The following is a 24,494-nucleotide window of genomic DNA, read 5'->3' as shown; positions in this document are numbered from 1 at the left end:
AGAGCTAGAAGAAGTGCAATAGTATATATATATATACCCATCAAAATCTTTTCCTTTTCCAATATGGGATAATATCCCTTTGTCAAGGAGGGAAACTCAAATATTTTCAATTTCCCTCCATTTCCCATTCACCCTCTTTTAAGCTACATTTAAGCTTAAAAACCCAACATTTTTTTCATTTAATCAAAGCCTTGTTCTTATTGAACATGGCATACTGTTTGTTACCATTAGAAGAAACACAATTCAAAGCTTGGTACCAAATAAATTACAGAGCAAGACTATTTTTTAAATATCAAGACACTGCTTATGAATAAGCTTTTAAAGTTTGATGGTATGAAATTTTCATCATCATTTTGCCGTAACTATCTAATATTTCAAACTTGAGATCACAAGAAAATGCAAAGAATTTTCCAGACTGTAAAAAAAAATGATGAATTAGAAACCTTGAAAGGATGGCAAATACTAAGATTAGCAAATTGGATAAAGAACAAGAGTCAAATTAAATTCTGTCATAAATTCTAATTAATCAAACAATTAAACTTGCCCAAACCTAGAAATTATATTAGAAAAGAGAGCCCCACCAGACCAAAAAGTGTCCAACAAGAGAATCAAGAATGAAAAGGTAGAAAATAAAGAGCATGGTCTCTGTGGAGTTGGGGAGTTGTGACCGTACTCTTTATTTTCCAAATTATCCCTTTTTCTAAAAGTGGATTTTAATTTATATTGAATGATGTATTTTAACATATTTAAATTATCATGTAAACAATAAGTAATACCAAATACTCAATGTTATTGCTTTGGAATAACTATATTTTATATTGATTGAAAATTTTAATTTATATTTTTTACTTTAGAATTCTTTTATAATAAATGTTTAAATTTATTTTTCTTTTTTAAATAATACTAAATAAAAATTAAATATTTACTGTACTTTTTCATAATTTGATACTTAAAAGTATTTTTTGAAAAGATTTATCAAATACAATGAGCTTGTAAAAAGCACTATCCAAATGAATTGGCCAAACGGGCTCTTAGAAAGTCTTACATTTCTAAAATATATCCAATATCACACAAAGGTTCTGATACTAGAGTGAGCTGAGCTCGTGCCTGTGGCCAGCATGATTTTTGCTTCTTCTTCCATTTGTTACAAAATAAAAACAGATTTTCAAATATACTCCACCATATACTTCCTCTCAATTTATATAATACTCTCTTTTTAGGTTTTAGGCAAAAAATAATAATATATTTTTATATTTAAATAATTTTATTTTAAACTTTTATATTTTACTCATAATAAAATAAAATATAGTCACACAGTTATCTGCATTTTGTTTTAGACTACAGGATTCAAACGTCTTTTTTTTCTTCTTAAATTTCATGTCAAGTCAAATAACATCATATATATTGAGATGGAGGGGGTTAATTTTAATAACCAAACATCCAATAATAAATAACCTTTACGTTATAATTCCTTATATTATAAGTTGTGCGTTAAAATCCCTAAATTACAATTCACGCATTATTAATCCCTGTATTGATAATCATGTATGTAATACTAATCTCGCATAACTCGCATTTAAACCAAACGCACCCTTCCTCCTGTAGTTTCTTTTAAAATAAATGAAGTAGTATGTTGAAAAGATTTGGACTATCAACAATGCATTAATTAAGATAGATATTTTTAGTTAGCGAATTAATGTGAAGCAAATGCAAGTCCAGGAAGCGAGTGAATTTTCTCGACTGACGCAACAGCCAACAAGTATCACTTCAACAAGTATTGTTAATTTTCTTGAGTCACGCAACGAATATTAATTTTTGGAAAAATTTCACAAATAGTCATATAACTATAATTTTTTTATTAAAGTCATATAATTATATTTTCTCACACAAAAATCATAAAACTATCATTAACTCACACAAAAATCATAAAACTATCACCAACTCACACAAAAATCATAGTAACCGAAAAACACAACTTCTCGGTAGTATTTTCTTATTTCATGTTTTTTTATTTTTTATTTTCGGTATTACAAATTTGAAAAAAATATAAAAAATATATTTTAGCCGTTCCAAAAAATAATAGCCGATAAAATATATATTTTTTGTATATATATGTATTATATACATATAATATACATATTTTATATACTGCTGACCAACTAATTTTGTATTTTGCCCTAAACATTTCCATGTGAGGGGATTTTAATTTTGTACTATCACATGTTAACATTGTATACGGTCAAAATCGGGCTCGACTATTGCATGACATATCGGGATCGGAACGTGGGGGTTGAAGATCGACCCCGAGTCTCATAGAACCAAAACACGAGGTCAGAATGTCCGTCCTCGAGAACATTGAGTCCATGAACCCGGAATCGACCCTGACCCCGAATAAGCTCGAGGAAAAATAACCGGTATAAATTTGAATGAAAACCTTGAAAAGAAAAATAAAAGATAGAAGTATCGTGTTTTGGAGGATTCACTTTTAGTATTATTTAAACTTATATATATTGGTATTGGATCGGGTAGGATGGGGTCGGCTTGGGTCATTCCTATTTTAATTGGATTATTATTTATTAGGCAAAAAAAAAAAAAAAAAAAATTTATATTTTCCGACCACTGTGATTTTTTGTGTCAGTTAGTGAAAGTTTTATGGTTTTTGCGTGAAAAAAAAAAGTTATATGACTTTGGCGAAAAAAAATCATAATTATATGACCATTTATGAAATTAACCTTTAACTTTCCTAATATTTTTTAAATAAGTTTTTGTTTTACATAATTAAGAACAACATGACACGTATTAAATCATAATTATTTTTAAAATTTACAATTATTAAGAAAATTTAAAGATTACAAATATTTACTATAAAAGAAAATTTACATGGATAGGAAGATTTGGCACCTTGATATCAGGACTTTGCCACCTAGCTAGTGCCGTTGTATATTCCATGGGTTGAACTGTTCGAACATTTATTAAAAGGGAATCTTTACACAAATATTACAAATAAGTCACAACTTATTAACCTCTTGATATTAATTATAGACTTACCAACACTAGCCAAGCACATATAAAATTTAAAAATTCAAATAATAAGGTTCTTTCTCTCCAATAATCAAATGCAAAGATCTTCTTCTATATTTTTTAGCGTGATCAACAACATTAGGTGCAAGGCGGAAAGGAAATTTTATGGATGAGGTAGCAAATAAGGTAATGAAATATAAAAAATATGTATACAAGATTTCAAAAATCTAAGCAAAACAAGAATCTTTTTCTATGGGTATGGTTGAAATTCATTGAAAATATATAGATAAGTCAATATACAATATTTGAGGAAAATTGGAGGTGATTTGGACAGATTTAGTATCAAAATTCGTAGTTAAAATCGAGTTCAAAAATATTCTTCTGTGACACATGTATCACGCATGTATCACACACACACACACACATATATATATATATATATATATATATATATATATATATATATATATATATATATATATATATATATATATACATGTGATACACATTTGATACAGATATGATATACAAGTGATACACATTGTGATACACATATCATTTTTTTTCCATGTTCATCTTCTACTTGTATTTTGAATTCAAACTACCTCAAAACTCCATCAAATTATCCAAAAACTGAGATTCAAGCTCGTTATACCAATCTATTCTAATAACACTCATTCAAAAGAAAGCAAAAAATTAATAATTTTTTGGTTACAAATATCTAATTGGTTAATATTAGTAATATTGGGCTAATATTAGTATTTTTTTATGAATTGGCCAATTTTTATAATATGGTACTTATAAATGGACATAGTTGGTAGTTTCCGTTATTAAAATTGTATATAAGCTACAGTTGGATCAATATTTAGGGTCCGTTTGGCCATAAAAAAATTCATTTTATTTTGAAATTTTTACTTTTTTTTCAAATCAGTGTTTGACCATGAAATTCTCAATTTCACTTGAAGATGAATTTCGGTATTTTTCAAAAATTTGAAAAATTCAAAAAAGCTGTTTTTCAAAATTTTCACTCCAGTTCACTCACAAAAATTCAAAAGTAACCCCAAAATTGTATTCATGTCCAAACACAACTCTAATTTTCAAATACCATTTTTACTTGATTTTTTTTAATACTTTTTTCCATATTTTTATAATTCTTATGTCAATACGCCCACCTAGTACTTAGTACTCGAGTTCTAACTCTTTTTAAATTACCAGATTTTAAAATACTCTCTTTGTATTTAAAAGATTGATATTATTTATTTATTAGTCTGTTTCAAAAAGATTCATACATTTCAATATTTACTTAATAAGAAGCAATTATAAGCATACAAATACTATGACAGGTTTCGGACCATAAGTTTTAAAAGTTTTACAGCTACATAAATATTATGGCTTATTTAAGATCAAATATTTCAAAAGTATTTTTTCTTTATTAAAGTTTGTGTCAAATCAAACTAAAATAATTTTTCTGAAACAAAAAAAGTAATAATTTGTATACATTTAATTAATTTCTTAAGATAAAATCATAATTAGTTCAGCATTGAAAGGAACTTTCCTTGGTATGAGCAGATTGGAAGGACTCATATCAGGTGTGTAATGTTGCAAAAGACGCAGAATCTTTTTCTTTTTCTCGTGACAGCTCCAGATTCAAGAACAAGTACTGCAGAGCAGGGCAAGTCACCAGAAAAATCTCGCATCAATTAATGGTGACAAACAACTTGAAATAAACTTGTCTTTAATAAGAATAACAGAAGAAACAAAAGAAGAAAAATTACTACTACTGTAATAAGTAAAAGATTCAAGAATAATCAAGATTTATAGAGAGTGGATGTAGACAAACTTTTCATCTTTGTAGAAACTCCACATCTGTTACTGGTCTGACACCCTTCATCACCCTAAGCTAATAAAACAAGAAAACAAAAGAACAAAAAAACCACACACAACATTTCTAGTCTCTGTCCAAAAACTTGAAAAAGATTGCAAAAAAGATAGTAGTTTTTTTTTCAGCAGGAGTTGCATTCAGGAGAAGTATTAAAGAGCTCTAACTCAAGCTTGCTTCTGCAAACAGGGCAAAAGGGGTGTTTTGAAAGCCACATATCAGCACATTCAAGGTGGAATCCATGATTACAAACAGGAACCAATCTGACCTGTTGTTCACTTTCAATATTCTCTAAACACACTGCACAATCATTGCTTAAAACCAATTCTTTGCCTTTGATTTTGGGGAGTTTATCCAGTTGTTCAGCTGAAAGACCATTTTCTTTTGTGGGCTTCACAGGTTGATTTTGATGGGTACTAGAGTGGTGGTAAGTTGCTGCATACCAAACTAAACAGATGTAAACCAGAAAAACAACGCTCATACCAACACAAGGAAGAAAAAGTGCAAGAAACACTGTAAGAATCATTGTTTAATAATGTGAATTAAATCAAGTGAGTCGTAGAATATATAGGAGTGACAATTTTGTTAATAAAGGAGAAGAGAGAGAATTAAATAGTGAAGTGACTGCAGACCGTATATGGTATATAATATACTCTCTCCGTTCCAATTTATGTGAACTTGTTTGACTGGTTACAAAATTTAAGAAAAAACGAAGACTTTTGGAATTTGTGGTCATAAACAAGTCAAAAAGGGGCCCAAAGTATTTGTGTGGTTATAAAAACTTCTGGTGTCTTGTGCGATAAGAGAATACCATCGATACTCAAAGGTAAGTTTTACAAAGCGGTGGTTAGACCGGCCATGATGTATGGGCTTGAGTGTTGGCCTGTTAAGAACTTACATATCCAGAAGATGAAAGTAGCAAAAATGAGGATGTTGAGGTGGATGTGCGGTCACATTAGGATGGATAAGATTAGGAATGAAGATATTCGGGAGAAGGTGGGCGTGGCTCCCATTGATGACAAGGTAGGGGAAGCGAGGCTCAGATAGTTCAAACACGTACAAAGGAGAAGCCTAGATGCTCCGGTAAGGAGGTGTGAGCGGCTGGTTTTGGAGGGCACAAGAAGAGATAAAGGGCGGCCTAAGAAGTATTGGGGAGAAGTGATTAGGCAGGACATGACGATGCTTTAGATTTCCGAGGACATGACTCTTGATAGGAAGTTGTGGAGGTCGAGTATTAGAGTTGTAGATTAGGAAGTAGTTAAGTCTCCCTTACTTCGTACCTTTGTGAGGCTAGTCTCGTAGGAGTTTTGTCGATGTCAGCTAGTGGCAATGTTGTGTCTTACTACTCATTTGTTTACTATAGTGCCGAGTCTATGTACTGTCTATCGCGTTTTCTTTGCATCTACTTTCTCATTTCCATAATATTATTTTTCATATGGTTTCTATTGGTGATACTGATATTGTCTCTTTTCGTCTTCTTGAGTCGAGGGTCTTTCGGAAACAGCCTCTCTATTCCCTCGGGGTAGGGGTAAGATCTGCGTACACACTACCCTCCCCAGACCCTACTAGTGGGATTTTACTAGGTTGTTGTTGTTGTTGTTGTTGTCATTAAGGGTAGAATTATAAGTTTAAACAAAATTATTTCCAAATTTAGAAAGGGGTCATTTTTTTTTAACGGACCAAAAAGAAAATAGGTTCACATAAACTGGAACGGAGGGAATAGTATATATAGTGCTCAACTGCCCATGAAAAGGCTACTCAAGAGAATTAAATGAGATTTATACACGTGAAATGCATTAACGGCTCTTTAAGTTGTCGTTGACGATATAGACACCTCAACTGACCATTTTACCATTTAAACACTTAAGTTACTATTAAGTATATCAAGTAAACACATGTTGCTGATGTGGCATATGCGTGTTTGCTAACAAAGTCTTGGGCGCGTGAAGTCAGTTACTAGTACTCACTTAAAGTGTCTAAATGGTAAAGTGATCAGTTGAGGTGACTGTCTGATCGTTAAGGACAAGTTAAAGAAATTGTTTATGAATTTCACCATTTATATACACATGTGTTGAGGAAGGGTTAACTGCTCAGGCAACGTTTGAGGTTTTTTTAAAATTCAAATATTGCAACTTAATATTTTCATTTATAAATTTAATAACTACATAAAATAATACTTATTCTTTTTTAATTTATGTGAAACTATTTCTTTTTTAGTCCGCTAAAAAAATGACCCCTTCCATATTGAAAACAATTTATCTTTATGCAATGATTTATAGCCGCATAAAATTTATGTGCCTCATTTTACACTACAAATTCAAAAAAATTCTCTTTTTTTTAAAATTTCGTGTGCAGTCAAATAGGTTCACATAAATTAAAACGAAGGGAATATAAATCTTACTCTTTCCGTCTCATTTTAAGTTACACGTTATTTTTAAAAATTTGTGTAAAAAAGAATGACATCTTTTTTTTCCCACAAATATTTAATCATAACATCCCAAACAGCTAAAGGGGTATTGTTCCATTGGGTATGCAAAGCTAGAAAGCTAAACTGTTTAGAGCTTCATGCTTATTTCGCCACAAGTACTAGTCTATCCCACACTCTTTTCCTTTTATTTCTGTTACTTTTTTGAATTACCTTTATATTTAATCTATCCATTATCCTCGAATAAATTTAAGGGTGGAGGAGGAAAGAGGGGGGGGGGGGTAGAAAGTCTAACAAAAAACAATTAACTAGCAGTTTAATTTCCTGGAGGTGATCAACAGAAGTAGCTTTGGGGGATTTCTTAGCTCTTTCTTTAAAATTGTTGTGTTTTAGTAATCTGCACTACATAGTGCTTTTTGCTTAGTTGTCAGCCACAAATACTATCCCACCCTCTTTTTCTTTTACTTTTTTGTTATTTGTTTTGTCTTTCTTTCTGAATTTATTTTTATTTTAATCTATGCATTATCCTCGTATAAATTAATGGAAAAAGAAGTCCCGGGAAGTAAAACACTTTCTCAAATTAGTTGTCTTTAATCACGAGCTATAATGACGGAGGGTTATCGAAAATAGTCTTTTTACCTTACATAAAATAGAGATAAGATCTGAAATTAGAATATACTTATAAAATTATACTGAGTATGCTATTATTGTAGAATTATCAATCTATAACGATTCGTTCTGAAATTAAAAGGGACATTGACATGAAGCAAAGAGAAAGCAGCTTCTAAGCTACCAAATTTTGATTTGTCAGTATAGGTTATATTTGTATTAGATTATGTATAAGTCAAAAATTTGCCCTTAGAATTTTTAGCATAAAATGGTATTAATGAACGTCATCGGTCGAGCTCACCTAAGACATAACGTGATCAACGGCTGAGGTGTCGATATAAGCTGTGGTCGAGATAGCAATAGAGATCGCAGTCAAAATGTCAACAAGGGTCGAGGTCGAGATCGATTATTAGTGATAAGACTTGTAATGGCTAATTTGTCAGAATATGGTGTTGAAAAGGGAATATTCTAGTGGATATTCCTGGTGTTTGTATTATTAGGGTTTTCTAAGAAAATTGGCCCATATATATAGAAAGAAGAGACAATAATAAGGGTATGTAATATTTGGCTGATAAGAACACTTTTGAGAAGAAGACTCTCTCTCGGATAAAAACACAAAGGCTACCTTTTTATAAAGATTCTCGTTAATATTATTCCCCACTTTTTCACGATATCCAAGGATTGTTCATGCAAATCTTGGATCTGTCTGTCATTCACCGTTGTCAGGCAGAATATTCACTTTGTCCATTTATTAACGGGTGAATCATTCTATTTATTTATATAAATATCATTTATTGACATTTATTGCTAGATATATCTCATTTAATGTTCTTATTTTAAGAGTATTTCAGATTTATTGACATCAATCATATGCAAACTCAGCCCCATATATCTTGCATCCTTATACTTAACATCTAGAGTCATTATCCTTAACTAGATTTGATCCGTCATTATATAAATTTAATAGTTTAATCGGGGAATATATTTTTTGGTCAAACAATTTGGCGCCGTCTGTGAGGATTTTCTAGCTAAGCTTTTTAGTTTCTTCTAGATCTACAATTAGCACTGATTGCTGACGTAAAAAAAAGGAAAGAAAAGAATATTTTTCTCTCCGCTTGCATAGATCTAACATGACAGGTAACAGAGAAGAAAGAGTAAGAATTATGAGTGGCCTCCCAACCAACCTCGTGGACATCATCCACGAGAGCTTGGAGGCAGTGGATGAGTGCACAATGCCTAATGCCTCTCCTAGGCGAGGTAGATCAGTCCCTCCCCATTGCAGCATCACGAAATCCCTTGGCAAGACAACCTTCACATCCATGGGAGAGGAGGCACCGCCAACGATAAAGAAGCTCCTCAAAGCCTGGTTAACTGATACACTGACCAGCATCCTCCATAAGCCCGTTCAGGGCACGGCCGCAGCAACTGCGAGAACCTGTGCTATGCCACCAGAGAACGAGCAACATGATAAACTCATCCCCCGCCCAAAACGACAGGTATAGCTTACAATGTTGTTAATAATGCAGGCACCAACTCCGAGGACCACGTAACCCACTACGTCACATGACCATCAGCGGTGAAAACGATGCTTCCATCAACAACATAAAATTCACCACGACCCACAAGCTCAAACGATCGATCACTCATGAACGGTATGACAAACTCGAAGAAAGTATCATCTTCGATAAGTCAGATACCAACGGTTTGGCATTCCCTCACTATGACGCTCTTGTTATTACTTTATGAATTTTAGATACCGACGTAAGACGGATTATGGTAGATGACGGAAGCGGCGCATGTATTATCTTTCCCCGAGTACTCACACAAATGAAACTCGATGACAAGATAGTACCACGCTGCATCACACTAACGAGTTTTAACAATGCAGTTGAATGAACTTTTGGCGAGATCATACTCCCCGTCCTGGTGGGTGATGATACTCTGGAGACCACATTCTACATCATGGATCAGGACACGACATACAACGCCATAATAGGGCGACCGTGGATACACACCATGAGAGCTATACCTTCCAGCTTATACCAAGCCATCATATTTCCAACTCCATAGAGGATATTCGGCATACATGAGGAACAACGTACATATCAAGAATGCTACTGCATCGCCCTAGACTGAACGATCACTCAACAAATGAAAGACAAAGAGAAGGAGACATAGCAATCAACAGGGTTGAGGTCGGTAGACGAAAAGATCAAAGACGTCATCAAAGACCCCATTGTGGCCGAGGCCGCAGAATCGACTATAGAGGACTTCGACCCCGTTCAGCTAGATGTCAACGATCTCAGCAAGAAAGCTTACCTCGGCTGCAAACTCCAAGAGCCAGGTAAGTTTCGCAAATTCTTAATTGCTAACGGGGACCTGTTTGCTTTTAGCCATACAGATATGCCAGGTATCCCAAAAGAGATTGCCACACACAGATTGAACATCGATCCACTCTATCCCCCGGTAAGGTAGGTTCGACGCAAGTTCAATTCTGCAATCAATGACGCGGTGCGCGAAGAAGTGGAAAAATTATTGAAAAATGGCTCTATCAGAGAGTCGAAGTACCCCCAATGGGTCGCCAACGTGGTTATAGTAAAAAGAAAAATGGCAAGTGGCGGATGTTCGTGGATTTCACTGACCTGAACAAATCTTGCCCCAAGGATTCGTTTCCACTACCTCGTATCGACCAGCTCATCGATGCGACAGCCGGACATGAGTTGCTGAGTTTCCTGATGCCTACTCGGGCTACAACCAGATCCTTATGGAGGAAGCGGACGAGGAAAAGACCACCTTCATTACCCACTAGGGGACATACTACTACAAGGTCATGCCTTTTGGACTGAAAAATGCGGGGGCAACTTACCAAAGACTGGTGACGAAAATGTTCAAAGAACAACTCGGAAAGACGATAGAAGTATACATCGACGACATGCTAGTCAAATCCAAAAAGAAAAAAGATCACATTGATCATTTAAGAGAAGCCTTCGGCATACTCAGGCAATATAACATGAAGTTGAACCTTGAAAAGTGCTCATTCGGTGTAGCCTCAAGAAATTTATTGGGTTTCTTAGTGTCGCAGCGGGGTATTGAGGTCAATACCGACCAAATCAAGGCCATCGAGGGTATACCAGAGCACTTGACCACCAAAAAACAAGTCCAAAAGCTAACTAGCTGTATCGCCACCCTGTCAAGGTTCATCTCGCGGTCCTCTGATAGGTGCCATAAATTCTTCGACATACTTAAAAAGGAAAACTCCCTCCAATGGATCCCTGAATGCGACCAAGCATTGAAGGAGTTGAAGGTATACCTATCCTCACCACCGTTTCTCTCAAAACCGGAACCGGGACAACCTCTCCTCATCTATCTCGCCATATTCAAAGTAGCTGTGAGCGTAGTCCTAGTATAAGAAAATAAAGGTACGCAATCTCTCATCTATTACATTATTAAGACACTAGTCGACGCCAAAACGAGGTACCCCCACCTTGAAAAACTGGCTATGGCCTTAGTCGTAGCTTCAGGGAAGCTTAGACCGTATTTCCAATACCATCACATCTCGGTCATCACGACTTTCCCCTTAAGAAACATTTTACACAAACCCGAACTTTTGGGTAGATTGGCCAAATGGGCCATCGAACTAAGCAAGCACGATATCACAGATCGACCGCGAACAGCGATAAAGTTTCAGGTCCTCGCCGTCTTTGTTGCCGACTTCAATGCGCACATACTGCCCGAAGTAAAAAAGGAAGCCATCCACACTTCTCAAACACACGATCTCTGGTTCATATACACCGATGGCGCATCTAACGCGTTGGGGTCCGAGCTGGGACTCATACTTGAAGTCCCAACGGGCGAAGTGATTTGCCAGTCCTTAAGATGCCCGGACATGACTAACAACGAGGCTGAGTATGAGGCCGTAATTGCAGGACTAAGACCAACACTCAAATATGAGGCAAAGCGGATAAGGTTGTGCTGCGATTCTCAGCTCGTGGTAAACCAAGCCACATGGACTTTCCAAATCAAGGAGCAGAGGTTACAAAAATACCAGACCAAAATCTGTAAACTACTACCCAAGTTAGACGAATGTCAGCTCGACCAGATTCCCCGAGCATAGAATTTTGAGGTAGACGGCCTCGCCAAATTGGCAGCAGCCACCAAAAACATCACGACCGGGGACCAAAATGTGGTCCACCTCCTCAATTCGTCGATAGACCAAATCGGGGTAAGAACCATAAACCTAACTTGAGATTGGCGCAACTGTATTGCTACATATTTGCAGGACGGTATACTCCCCAATGATAAAAAGAGGCAAAGAAACTACATACGCAAGCAGCCAAGTATAGCATCGTTCACAATGACCTATACAAAAGGACATATGGCGGCCCCCTAGCGAAATTCTTGGGCCCAAATCAGACGCGGTGCGTCCTTGAAGAAGTGCGTGAAGGCCACTACGGAGCTCACATTCGGCAATCGAGCATTGGTCAGGTGCCTCATATGAGTAGGATACTATTGGCCCACCATGAAAAAGAAGCAGCAAATTTCGTGAAAAAATGCGGGTAATGCCAGAAGTACGCCCCAATAATCCACCAAGCAGGCGAACAACTACACTCAGTGATTTCCCCTTGACCGCTCATCAGAAAAAATGCACAAATTTGAACAAAGAAAAGAAGTCAGGTACGAACAACAAAACTAACATTTTTATAAGAAAACTTTTTACAAAGGCTGCACGCATACAAAAAGTTCACATGCCCGCGGCTAAAACAAAAAAAACTAATCACCACCCGGTTCAGCAGCGTCACCCGCTTGATCATTAAGACCGTCTTCACCCACCTCATCACCAACGGGATATTCATCCTCATATCAGGGATCATGTTCAATCCGGTCCACGCTCGCACCCTCCTCGTCATTGCCAGCTTCCGGTGTAGCGGGGCCATAGCCACTAGCAAACCGAGCTTTACGTGCCTTAGCACGTGCATTCTCAAAGTTGGCTTCTAAAACAACCCCCGCCCTATCAGATCCCTGAATATATCTAGCTGGGCCTCGACGTGAATCCATTCCTCGTACAGATCCTAAGGAACATGAGGAAAAGCATAAGTGCGGGATGAGGACGACTGAGCTAACAACTGTGCATTTTCGGCCTCGAGGGCAACAACTTCATCACCAAGGCACGCAGCCTCTTCTTCTAACTCCCATATCCGCTCATCAAACCCCTCCTCTCTGAGCCTAGCCGTCTCCAAAGCGCAATCTCGCTTACAATGGAGAACGCGGATCGTGTCCTCTAAAGCTTATGCTTTCCTCGTAGCTGATAACTGGGCCGACTCTGCCTTCTCCAAACCCACCGCCTTCTCAGCGACCTCGTCACTCAAAGCAACTACTCGAAGTTGACACTCCTCCAGCCCGGCACATAACGAGACCACTTGGACCTGAAAGTAGGCGCATTGGGACTCGACCCCCTGCTCACCTCGAGCTTCTCTTCTTTGTCCTTCAACGCCCCCTCGAGTTCGCTACATTTTTCGATGACCTTCACCAATTCGTCATCCTTCTCCTTTAGCTCGTTTCGGAGAGCCCAAAAGTTGCTACTCCCACCAAGCCTCCTGCAAAGCTCACGATGCTTATCATGATACTCGCGATACTTCTGCTCCATCTTTTGGGAAATGGCCTTACGCCTCTTCTCTTGGCGGGAGCTTTCAATCTCCAAGATCACGGTCTGAAAAGAAAGCTAGAGCGAGTAAGAACAAAATCATATTCGACATGAAAAACGAACATAAAAATAAAATACCAAACTTACCCTAAGAGCAAGGCCGGCTATGCTCTTCGACAAAGTGGAGTCCTTCAGTTTCTCGAGTTTCTTACCTTCCACATCAGAACAGAGGGGACCAAGAGAAGAGAACACATCCTCCGTATTAACTAGAAGATACAAGTCTAGAGGGATCGCAATGGTCCGCGTGGTCCCCTCCAATCTCACCTCGAGTCGGGTGAGTCCTTCTCCCATCGTCCTAACCTCTTCGGCATCTATATCGGAGCCCGTCTCGTAACCCTATTCGGCTACACTTTTGCCCTTCATGTCAACCTTAGAGGAAGGATCCTCGGCTGGTAACAAGGTCGATGGCTCACCTCCTTGTAAGGCATTAGGGACTCTCGCCAACGGCCCTTCAAAATCCGTTTCAGCCCCAGGGAGAAACGTATATCCCTTGACCCTCGACGACGACGGAATCATGGGAAATAGCTCGGCATCATCTCTGAGGTCTATAGTCGCCGTTTCTCTGATGACGAAATCCTCCATCGCCGTACTCCCCGCACGGACAACTCCCTTGCCGATATCTATAGATCGCCTCTTGCGGGGGAGCAGATTATCATCATTCGGCGACGACCCTTCCTCATTGTTCTCGTCAATTAAATGATACAGAGGGGAAGTTGAAAGTCCCGCTGCAGGACTAGTCGACGACCGAGCAGGCCTCACCACAGCGGAGGGAACATAAACGGTATTCCTCTTGCGGAATGCCGAAGCAGGAGCCTTCTGCCTCCTCGAAGACCCTCAGGCTACAAAAGAGATTAGAACATCAACTCTTACTTAAAGTCGTAATGAGGAGGCGACCACAAGGTCAGAATGGCATAGGTAAAAGATCACTGTATAGATGAACACAGACAGACAAACTCACCGGTCGCTGAAAGCTTGGGCCCAAACTTCTTGATAAAGGTCATCCATTCACGAACCCCCACTGTATGAGGCAGGACCTAGCTAACCCAGTCATGAATATCCGCAACCAAAAGAGGGGGCGAAGTCTCAGCTGAATGAGAAAAAGGCATAATGTTAAGCTACAATCAAAACGGGCAAATTAAGCGCTTACCAAAACATACTTACGGTCATAATTCCATGCCTCAGGAAACCCATTTGCGTTGGCCACCACGTCCTCGGTCTTGATATAGAAGTAGCTGAGCCAGAATCGACGATTTTCTTTATCTTCCAGCTTCACTACCAAACTCTTACTACCTCGATGGCGAAGATGCATCATCGTCCCTCTATAGAAATTAGGTGTGAAGAGGTACATCAGGTGGCAAAGAGAGATCCCACGGCCACCCAATTCCGTGTATTTCGTCAACATGCGAATAAGTTTGTAGATATAAGGTGAAAGTTGGGTCGGGCAGACACCGTAGTAGCGACAAAATTCCTCCACCAATGGGAGAAGGGGAAATGAGTAGCCTACATAGAACGGATACATGTAGAATGCGTAGTATCCTGGGCGATGAATCTGCACCACGTCGCGCCCCGCTAGGACTAGATCGATATGGGCCGAAATTTTGAACTTCACCCCGAAATCAGCAAGAGCAACCGCATTCATCACCGATTCCGAGACCTCAGGGTCGTCATCGGGTACCTTCGAGAAATCGGATCTAGGCTTTTCACTACGAGAAATTATTTCCTCTACCGTAAGGAACCCTTCATCTTCGAGGGCAGCAAAAGCATTGTCGCCGTGAGGAGGCACACGCACTGCCAGGGGAGTAGGATTAGACGTCGCACCAGAATTGGAAGTTGCATTAACCATGGTCTTGAAAGAGGATGTCTAAAGTACAGGAGTGGGAAGCAACGGTCGCTAGAACCAGAGGAATGGGCACGCAACGACGAAGCAGAATAGAGACTAGGGTTAAATATGGAAAACGAAAGAGAGAAGCGCAGGGGAATCGATATCAGATGAAAGCAAAACAAACACAAATGGCATCATATCCTTATTTATAAGAATTCGAGTACCAAAACCAAGCCATCATTATCCAGCGCTTATATCGAAACGATAGAGGCGCAAGAAACGACAGAGGCGCAAGGGTATGTAATATTTGGCTGATAAGAACACTTTTGAGAAGAAGACCCTCTTTCGGGTAAAAACACAAAGGCTACTTTTTTATAAAGATTCTCGTTTATATTATTCCCCACTTTTTCACGAGATCCAATGATTGTTCATGCAAATCTTGGATCTATTTGTTATTCATCGTTATCAAACAGAATATCCACCTTGTCCATTCATTATCAGGTGAATCATTCTCTTTATTTACATAAATGTCATTTATTGACATTTATTGCTAGATATATTTCATTTAATGTTCTTGTTTAAGAGTATTTCAGATTTATTGACATCAATCATATGCAAACTCAACCCCATATATCTTGCATTCGTATGCTTAATATCTAGAGTCATTATCCTTAACTAGATTTGACCTGTCATTATATAAATTTAATAGTTTAACCGGAGATTATATTTCTTGGTTAAACAATTATATACTATAATTTGTTTAGTTTATGTTAATACGCTTTTTTTTATTTACGTGGTAGTTATCAATTTAATCTTAATAATCGTTGAAATGATCATCATTCTTGTTTTGTGTTAAATAAATGTTTCGTACCTGTGTGGAACTTTATTGGATACCTAATAAGAACAGAAACCTTTCTGTCTAGAAAAAAAAAAAAAAACAGGTACTCTTTTTAAATGTCAAATTCGTGTGAAGTATTGTTATGTGATATGTTCGAGAGAGATGCAATTTTTAGACTAACAAAGAGGATTTATATTTTGAGTGCTATCAATTGTACACTAAATATTTGAAAGACTTAGGGTTGTGTAAGCTACTGATTTTCTAATAAAGAGGATCATTATTTGTGTTTTTCTTCAAATCGAGGGAAATTCTTTTTTGTTATCTCAAATTATTAGTAATGACGCGATCCACAATCTCGAAATTTCATAAGTTCATAGAACATTTACAAAGAGATCAAAAATATTAAATATTATCTTTTTCAAATTCGCCGAAGAGATTTATAGACGTTGCTCTTTTTCATGAAGATCAAATTGTATACGGTCGAAATAGATTTCGGCTCTCTTACGTTCGATCGAGTTCGAATGGTAAGCGACCGGAGTGAGATTTTGGGATGAGTTTCGAAGACATTACAAACAAGCTTCGAGTTCCAAGACTGATTGAGGAGTCGGGTCGATACCATTATCGAGCCCATGACCAAATCGACCCGCAAGGCAATGTGAGGGTGGTCGGAAACGCACTACACCCACCCCGAAGGTCGAACTCAAACCAAAGCCGAGGGCTCGATCCAATAATGAGTTCGAGCCAGTATCGAGCTCGCAGACAAGAGCCGTTACAACCGCACTGAGGGAGAGAATCTTGACGGGAATCGAGGAAGAGACAATTCATCATGGGTTCTCCACTATATATTTTTTTATTATAAATAAAGTAGGATCCCTCTACTATAAAAGGAAAAATCCTTGTAAGCATAAGGCAATCTCACACATTGTAACAAAAGATTACTTCTCATATTGAAAGATATCCCCTTGTGCTTGTTTTACTTTATCTTATTCGTTCTTCTTGTTCACTATTCTCATTCTCATAGTCAAGAACATAGGTATTACTATTTCTCTATACGGTTTGTATCAAATTATATCACATATCCTTAGAACCATACTCAAATTTAACTTTATCCGATATTTAATTAAGAATGAAGAAACCAAGCTCAGTAAGGTCATTACCCGAGAAATGAAACGTTGGGCCTCTTCTAGGAAAAGAGAAGCGTCGCCGATATCAGAGGCATCATCGACTCCAGTGAAGCAATCCCGAAAAGGATCCCCTGCACTAGAGCCTCCGCCCATATCGGGGGTCTTCAATTCTCGAGCTTCTTTTAACGCCTCCTCCGAGAAGGTCGGAAGAGAAGGCAAACGACCCACTATCATGGTACCGAGCGAATCGCTCGGGGCACTCTGATCGAGACTCGGGGTATTGGAACCGGCCCCGACCGGTGTGGCTATCATCGGCTCAGAAGGTCTGGCGATCTCGATAGCTTTCACAGATCGAACCACCAAAGCCGAAGCATCTTCTTCTTCTTCTCTCAGTCATTGGACCGAGTCCATCGAAAGAGCGATTGCTTTCCTCTTCACTCTTCGAGTTTTGTGCTTAGGGTCCTCAGGCCGAGAGACAGCCTTTCACTTTTTATCTTTCCTCGATTTCAGGACCGGGGACTTGGTTCCTTCCTCACCACTCGGAGGCCTCAAAACGGCATCCTTGGTTACGCCTGCATGAAAGGAAGTCAGTAACGAATGGAGCATAAAAAGCCTTTCGAAAAACATAAGAAGAGACCCTTACAGTGATTCTTGGCCTCCCACTTGCCTTTCGCCAAATCACGCCAAACGCGTTCGGCATAGAGGAAGTCGAGGCTAACTTCCGAACCCAATCCTCGAGGTCGGGCACCGCTTGTGGCATCCAAGGGGCGGCTGTATATCGGAGAAAGATATCAGGTAAAATCAAAGAAAGATACAAAAAGCAACGCCTTATGAAAATCACTTACGGTCGAAATTCCACTCCTCGGTAACGGCAGCTTCTCTTCCGGAATAAGATCACGGGTCCTCACCGAATGTAACGGCCCATCCAACCCCGATCCTTGTCTTCGTCGATGCTCGACATTAAAGCTTTCGATGCCCGACGGTGGAGCCTGATTAGGCCTCGAAAGATTTGAGGCTGATGCAATCGTATAAGGTGATTTAAGGTAAAATCCAGCCCCCCGGCCTTATTGGAGATGAAGTGAAGTAAGATTACTATGCGCCATAGAGAAGGATGAATTTGACCGATGGTGACCTGATATCTTTTGCAAAAATCGATGATCACTGGGTCGACGGGACCCAACATGAAGGGGTAAGTATAAACACTTAAAAATTCCTCCACATGAGTGGTGATGCTCTCTTCGGAAGAGGGAATTTGCAATACAACCTCGGGCCCCCAGTTGCAGTATCTCCTCACAGCCCCGAGATGGCCCTCTCATATCGAGCACATGTACATTGACACATGCTCGCATCGACCCGGCACCGACGAAGGATTTTCGGCCCTAAAGTCGATCTTTAGGGTACACGGGCCAGGAACATACTCGTGGGGAGGCGGCTCCACGGCGCCTTGTCGCCGGACAGCCGTGATGAGGAAGCTTTCTCCTTCTGAGGTACAGTTTTTGAAGTTTTGGCCATTGATATAAGAGAAAGAAAGGCAAAGGAAGATGAAAGGTTGATGATGCCAAACGCTGGTGTAGATGTCTCTACAAGCGGCGAAATAGAGAGAGAAAGAGTAAGAAAATTTGGAAGAGTGAAGATGTAAAAATAGTAAATGATAAATGGAGGGGTTATTTATTGGCTAAAATCGTGGCGGGTTCAGTATCAGCGGTGGCCGACCACCGTCTGACATGCATTAAATACCTTAAAAGACTAAATCGATGGGACAGTTATCACGTACGTCATGATCGATCCGTATGAAAACGTCAGCTTATAACCCGATCGAGCCGTCAAAAATCATATTGATTCTCACCATATCCTTCCTGAGAAATGAGGGGACTAATTGTATACGGTCAAAATAGATTTCGGCCCTCCTACGTTCGATCGAGTTCGAATGGTAAGTGACTGGAGTGAGATTTTGGGATGAGTTCGGAAGACAGTACAAACAAGCTTCGAGTTCCAAGAATGATCGAGGAGTCGGGTCGATACCATTATCGAGCCTATGACCAAATCGACCCGCAAGGCAACGTGAGGGTGGTCGGAAACGCATTACACCCACCCCGAAGGTCGAACTTAAACCAAAGCCGTGGGCTCAACTCAATAACGAGTTCGAGCTAGTATCGAGCTCGCAGACAAGAGCCGTTACAACCGCACTGAGGGAGAGAATCTTAGCGGGAATCGAGGAAGAGACAATTCATCATGGGTTATCCACTATATATTTTTTTTTATTATAAATAAAGTAGGATCCCTCTACTATAAAAGGGGGAATCCTTGTAAGCATAAGGCAGTCTCACACATTGTAACAAAAGATTACTTCTCATATTGAAAGATATTCCCTTGTGCTTGTTTTACTTTATCGTATTCGTTCTTCTTGTTCACTATTCTCATTCTGAGTCAAGAACATAGGTATTACTATTTTTCTATACGGTTTGTATCAAATTATATCACATATCCTTAGAACCATATTCAAATTTAACTTTATCCGATTTTCCGGATAAACACAAATATATCCCAAAAAATCTGCATCATCATATGTTCGAAAAACATGTTATTTATGCCCTCGAATGGCGAAAAATCTAATCAAGGAAGTAAACAAACAGAAATGTACCCACAAAAATATATCAATAAAATTATTTTTTCATTTAAAAAAAAAAGCAATCGACAATAAAGTGCAAAAAGAAAACATTATCGCAAACGGTTATAATAATAATAGGAGGATCCGAGATTAGGTAGTTCAGGTGTGCTTTTTGGTGAATAAATAAATTAATGTGCAGTTCATATATGGTTGCCACTTAAGCTTATTAAGAAGATAAGTTTGACACTTTCTTATTATCCCATTAGATTAGTGATAGAAAGGCATTATTATATGAGATTTTATCCTCTTCTTTTGCAGCATTACATTAATTTGAGGACTTCATTAGATATATTAATAACTGGAATTGGTTGGTAATCATCTTTTGGATAGAGGCATTATATGTTTGGCCTTTCTCCAATTACTTTTGGCCAAAGGCGGATCTAAGAGTTACGGGTTCAATTGAACCTATAATTTTCGACGCGGAATAGAAATTTATATGTAAATATTCATTAAAATTGTAAAAATAATAGATTTGAACCCATAACTTTAAATATATAATGGATTCTTAAAAATCTTAAAAATTGAACCCATAAAATTTAAATCTTGTATTTGCCTATGCTTTTGGCCCCGTTCGTGTCCTTCCAATATCCTCTTTGAGTGGAAGTTAGATATCTTTCTTTCTTGTTTTCATATGTTATTTTTCTATTTTCTGTTAATCCGATTTTCCTTTTTGGAAAGTGACTTAGCTCCTTTTGGGTGCAACACATCCATCTATTTTTGACATAGTTTACTGGAAAAAAAGGGAAGACTCCATTGGAGCAGTGATATTATTCAAGTCTACCATTTTGGAAGCAATTGGGCGAACTACACAACACAGATAATGAACGTAGAAATGGCACCATGTAGCCATTTGTCGTGGCACCCTTTAGAGCATAGCCGGTTTTAAAAAGATTATTCATGTATACGGTCAAAATCGAGTTTGTTTTTCGTATGAATAATCGAGATTGGAACATTATAGACCAAGGTTCACCTTCGTGTAATATCAAGCCATGATGCGAAGTTGGGTTACCGAGCTCGAGACCCAAAGATCGAGCAAAACAGAGCCCCGTCAAGATTGAGATCGGCTAAGATCAAAGTCGAGCAAAATAGAGACCGGTCAAGATCGAGATCGGATTAAATAGAGACCGATCGAGGCCGAGATCGAGGAAAGTTTATCGAGCCCAAAGACAGAAAGCCGAAATATCCGTAGTGGGGCCCGAATCACGGCAAAAATCCCGACACATATCAAGGAAAGATCAATTAATTAATCTATCATGGGATTCCCTACTATATTTAGAATCATAGTAAGAGTAGGACTTCCCTACTTATATAAAGGGAGTCTTTGATCATTTGTAAGGGGAGAACACAATACTAAGCAATATATTGTCTTTTTTCAGCTCTCAATTTCTTGTTACACTATTCATATACCAGATGAATCCTTACTTGTTTGGAAGGAGATCGAATTCAGGGACAAAGGTTAATTGATTTATTTGGTTGGCATTTATCTTTTTTTTATAGCTAATTATAACACTGATATATATATACTCTTTCTGTATGTATGTATGTATATTTATACTCTTTCTGGGTTTGTATCAAGTTATATCACGTATCCTTAGAGCCGCGTATAAATTCAATTGTTATCCATTTTTTCGGATAAACAGTTTGGCGTCCACCGTGAGGCTAAGGATAATAGTGATTATTTGACATAAATCTCTGAAAAACACATTATTTCACACTTGCTCTTGGAAGTATCTTTGATTTTAGGCTAAAAATAATGAATCACGTATCCTTACTTGTTTGGAAGGAGATCGAATTCAAGGACAAAGGTTCATTTATCTTTTTTTTATAGCTAATTATAACACTGATATATATATACTCTTTCTGTATGTATGTATGTATATTTATACTCTTTCTGGGTTTGTATCAAGTTATATCACGTATCCTTAGAGCCGCGTATAAATTCAATTGTTATCCATTTTTTCGGATAAACAGTTTGGCGTCCACCGTGAGGCTAAGGATAATAGTGATTATTTGACATAAATCTCTGAAAAACACATTATTTCACACTTGCTCTTGGAAGTATCTTTGATTTATATATATATATATATATATATATATATATATAATCTCGGGCTTGTATCAAGTTATATCACGTATCCTTAGAGCCGCATATAAATTCAATTGTTATCCATTTTTTCGGATAAACAGTTTGGCGTCCACCGTGAGGCTAAGGATAATAGTGATTATTTGACATAAATCTCTGAAAAACACATTATTTCACACTTGCTCTTGGAAGTATCTTTGATTTTAGGCTAAAAATAATGAAGTTTCAATTAGTGCCCCTACATATCGACAACGAATCTGGCCATCAAGGTGACAATGACAACGTGACGCCCGGGGATGAAAGGCCACCCGCTGACCCCGTTGTGACTCGGGCTGTGGATCCAATTGACGTTAATTCGCATGTGGCCATCGAAGCGAACCAACATTCCAGTCCTAAAAACAACATCCATGGTGGAACCCGATCTGCGGTTCGAAATACCCAGAATATTGGAGAAGACGAGATCAGCCTGCGTATGATTTTCGAAATGCTGCAAGACCAACAGGTGGCGATAGCTCAGTTGCAGAGCCAAACCCAAGTACCGAGCAGGGCCGGGCCCGGTCCACCCCAAGAAGTCACCCACAGAACGGGGCCAGTTGTGGTAAGGTCGAATGAACAAGAATCGGGGACTAACCCCGAAATTATAAAAATGCTCGATGAACTAACAAAGCAGATAAAATCAGGGGAAAAGAGGTTCGAAGCAAACGACAAGAAAGTGGAAACCTATAACTCCAGGGTTGATCAGATCCCGGGTGCGCCACCAATACTGAAGGGTTTGGATTCAAAAAAGTTCGTACAAAAGCCTTTCCCCCCCAAGCGCAACTCCAAAACCGATCCCCAAGAAGTTCTGCATGCCCGAGATTCCTAAGTATAATGGAACGACCGACTCCAATGAGCACGTCACCTCTTACACGTGTGCCATTAAAGGGAATGATCTAGAAGATGACGAGATCGAATCTGTATTACTAAAGAAATTCGGGGAAACCCTATCAAATGTAGCAATGATATGGTATCATAATTTACCACCTAACTCTATCGATTCTTTTGTCGTGCTTGCAGATATTTTTGTAAAAGCACACGCCGGAGCCATAAAGGTCGAGACTAGGAAGTCGGACCTCTTCAAGGTAAAGCAAAAAGAGAACGAGGTACTAAAAGAATTTGTATCTCATTTCCAAATGGAACGAATGGATCTACTACCGGTCACAGATGATTGGGCCGTTCAAGCTTTCACTCAAGGACTAAACGAATGAAACTCTGTGGCTTCACAACAGTTGAAGCAGAACTTGATTGAGTACCCGGTTGTTACCTGGGCCGATATACTTAATCGATATCAATCAAAGATTAGAGTCGAAGACGACCAGCTGGGGGCTCCTTCTGGTTCCGCAACCAAAAGAGACATCGATCGAGAACCGAGGATGAACGGGGACCGATACCAACCGTATAATAGAGATCGTAGGGGCAATGGACCTGTGCACAATTCCGTACGAGGTGAAAGGAGAAGTGATCGAGGCCAAGGCTCTCGAGGGCTGATGAGCAAGAATGGTTTTGACAGGTATACCGGACCTAAGGAAGCACTGCGATTGTTAGAATATGAATTTAATATTGATGCATCTGCCATCGTATCGGCTATCGGATGCATCAAAGATACTAAATGGCATCGACCTCTACAGACTAATCCAACCTAGAGAAATCCTAATGAAATATGCAAGTATCATGGCACCCATGGCCACAGAATGGAAGATTGCAGGTAGTTGAGAGAAGAAGTAGCCCGGTTATTCAATGAAAGGTACCTTCAGGAGTTCTTAAGTGATCGGGCCAAAAATCATTTCAAAAACAAAGAGTTCAATAGGCAAAACGAGTAAGAAGAACCACAACACAATATTCACATGATTATCGGAGGGATCAATGTTCCCCAAGGGCCAGTGTTAAAACGCGCTAAGGTGTCAATCATAAGGGAGAAGCGATCTCGGGCTCAGGATTACATACCAAAAAGAATTTTATCCTTCAATGGTGAAGATGCAGAAGGAATCGTGCAGCCACATAACGATGCACTGGTAATATCTGTACTCGTGAATAAAACTTAAGTTAAGCGTGTGTTAATTGATCCAAGTAGTTCGGCCAATATCATTCGATCAAGGGTCGTAGAGCAGCTCGGTCTACAGGACCAGGTTGTGCCCGCGACCCTGGTATTAAACGGATTCAACATGGCATATGAAACTACTAAGACCGAGATAACTTTGCCAGTAAACGTGGTCGGGACCATCCAAGAGACGAAGTTCCATGTGATCGAAGGTGACATGAGGTATAACACCCTGTTCGGGAGATCG

At 38.7% G+C, this 24,494-nt stretch overlaps 1 protein-coding gene across 1 annotated transcript; it reads right to left on the bottom strand.

The window, feature by feature from the left end:
- Window positions 1–5,024: 5,024 nt before the first annotated feature.
- On the bottom strand, window positions 5,025–5,426 carry LOC107816707 (E3 ubiquitin-protein ligase ATL23-like). Its single transcript, XM_016642452.1, has one exon. It carries the CDS (start codon window positions 5,424–5,426, stop codon window positions 5,025–5,027), a length of 402 nt encoding a protein of 133 aa, XP_016497938.1.
- Window positions 5,427–24,494: the final 19,068 nt, after the last annotated feature.

This window comes from Nicotiana tabacum, chromosome 23 (assembly GCF_000715075.1).
Source record: "Nicotiana tabacum cultivar K326 chromosome 23, ASM71507v2, whole genome shotgun sequence".
Lineage (NCBI taxonomy): Eukaryota > Viridiplantae > Streptophyta > Magnoliopsida > Solanales > Solanaceae > Nicotiana > Nicotiana tabacum.
Note: the sequence above shows the minus strand (reverse complement) of the source record. Positions and strands in the feature narration are given on the sequence as shown.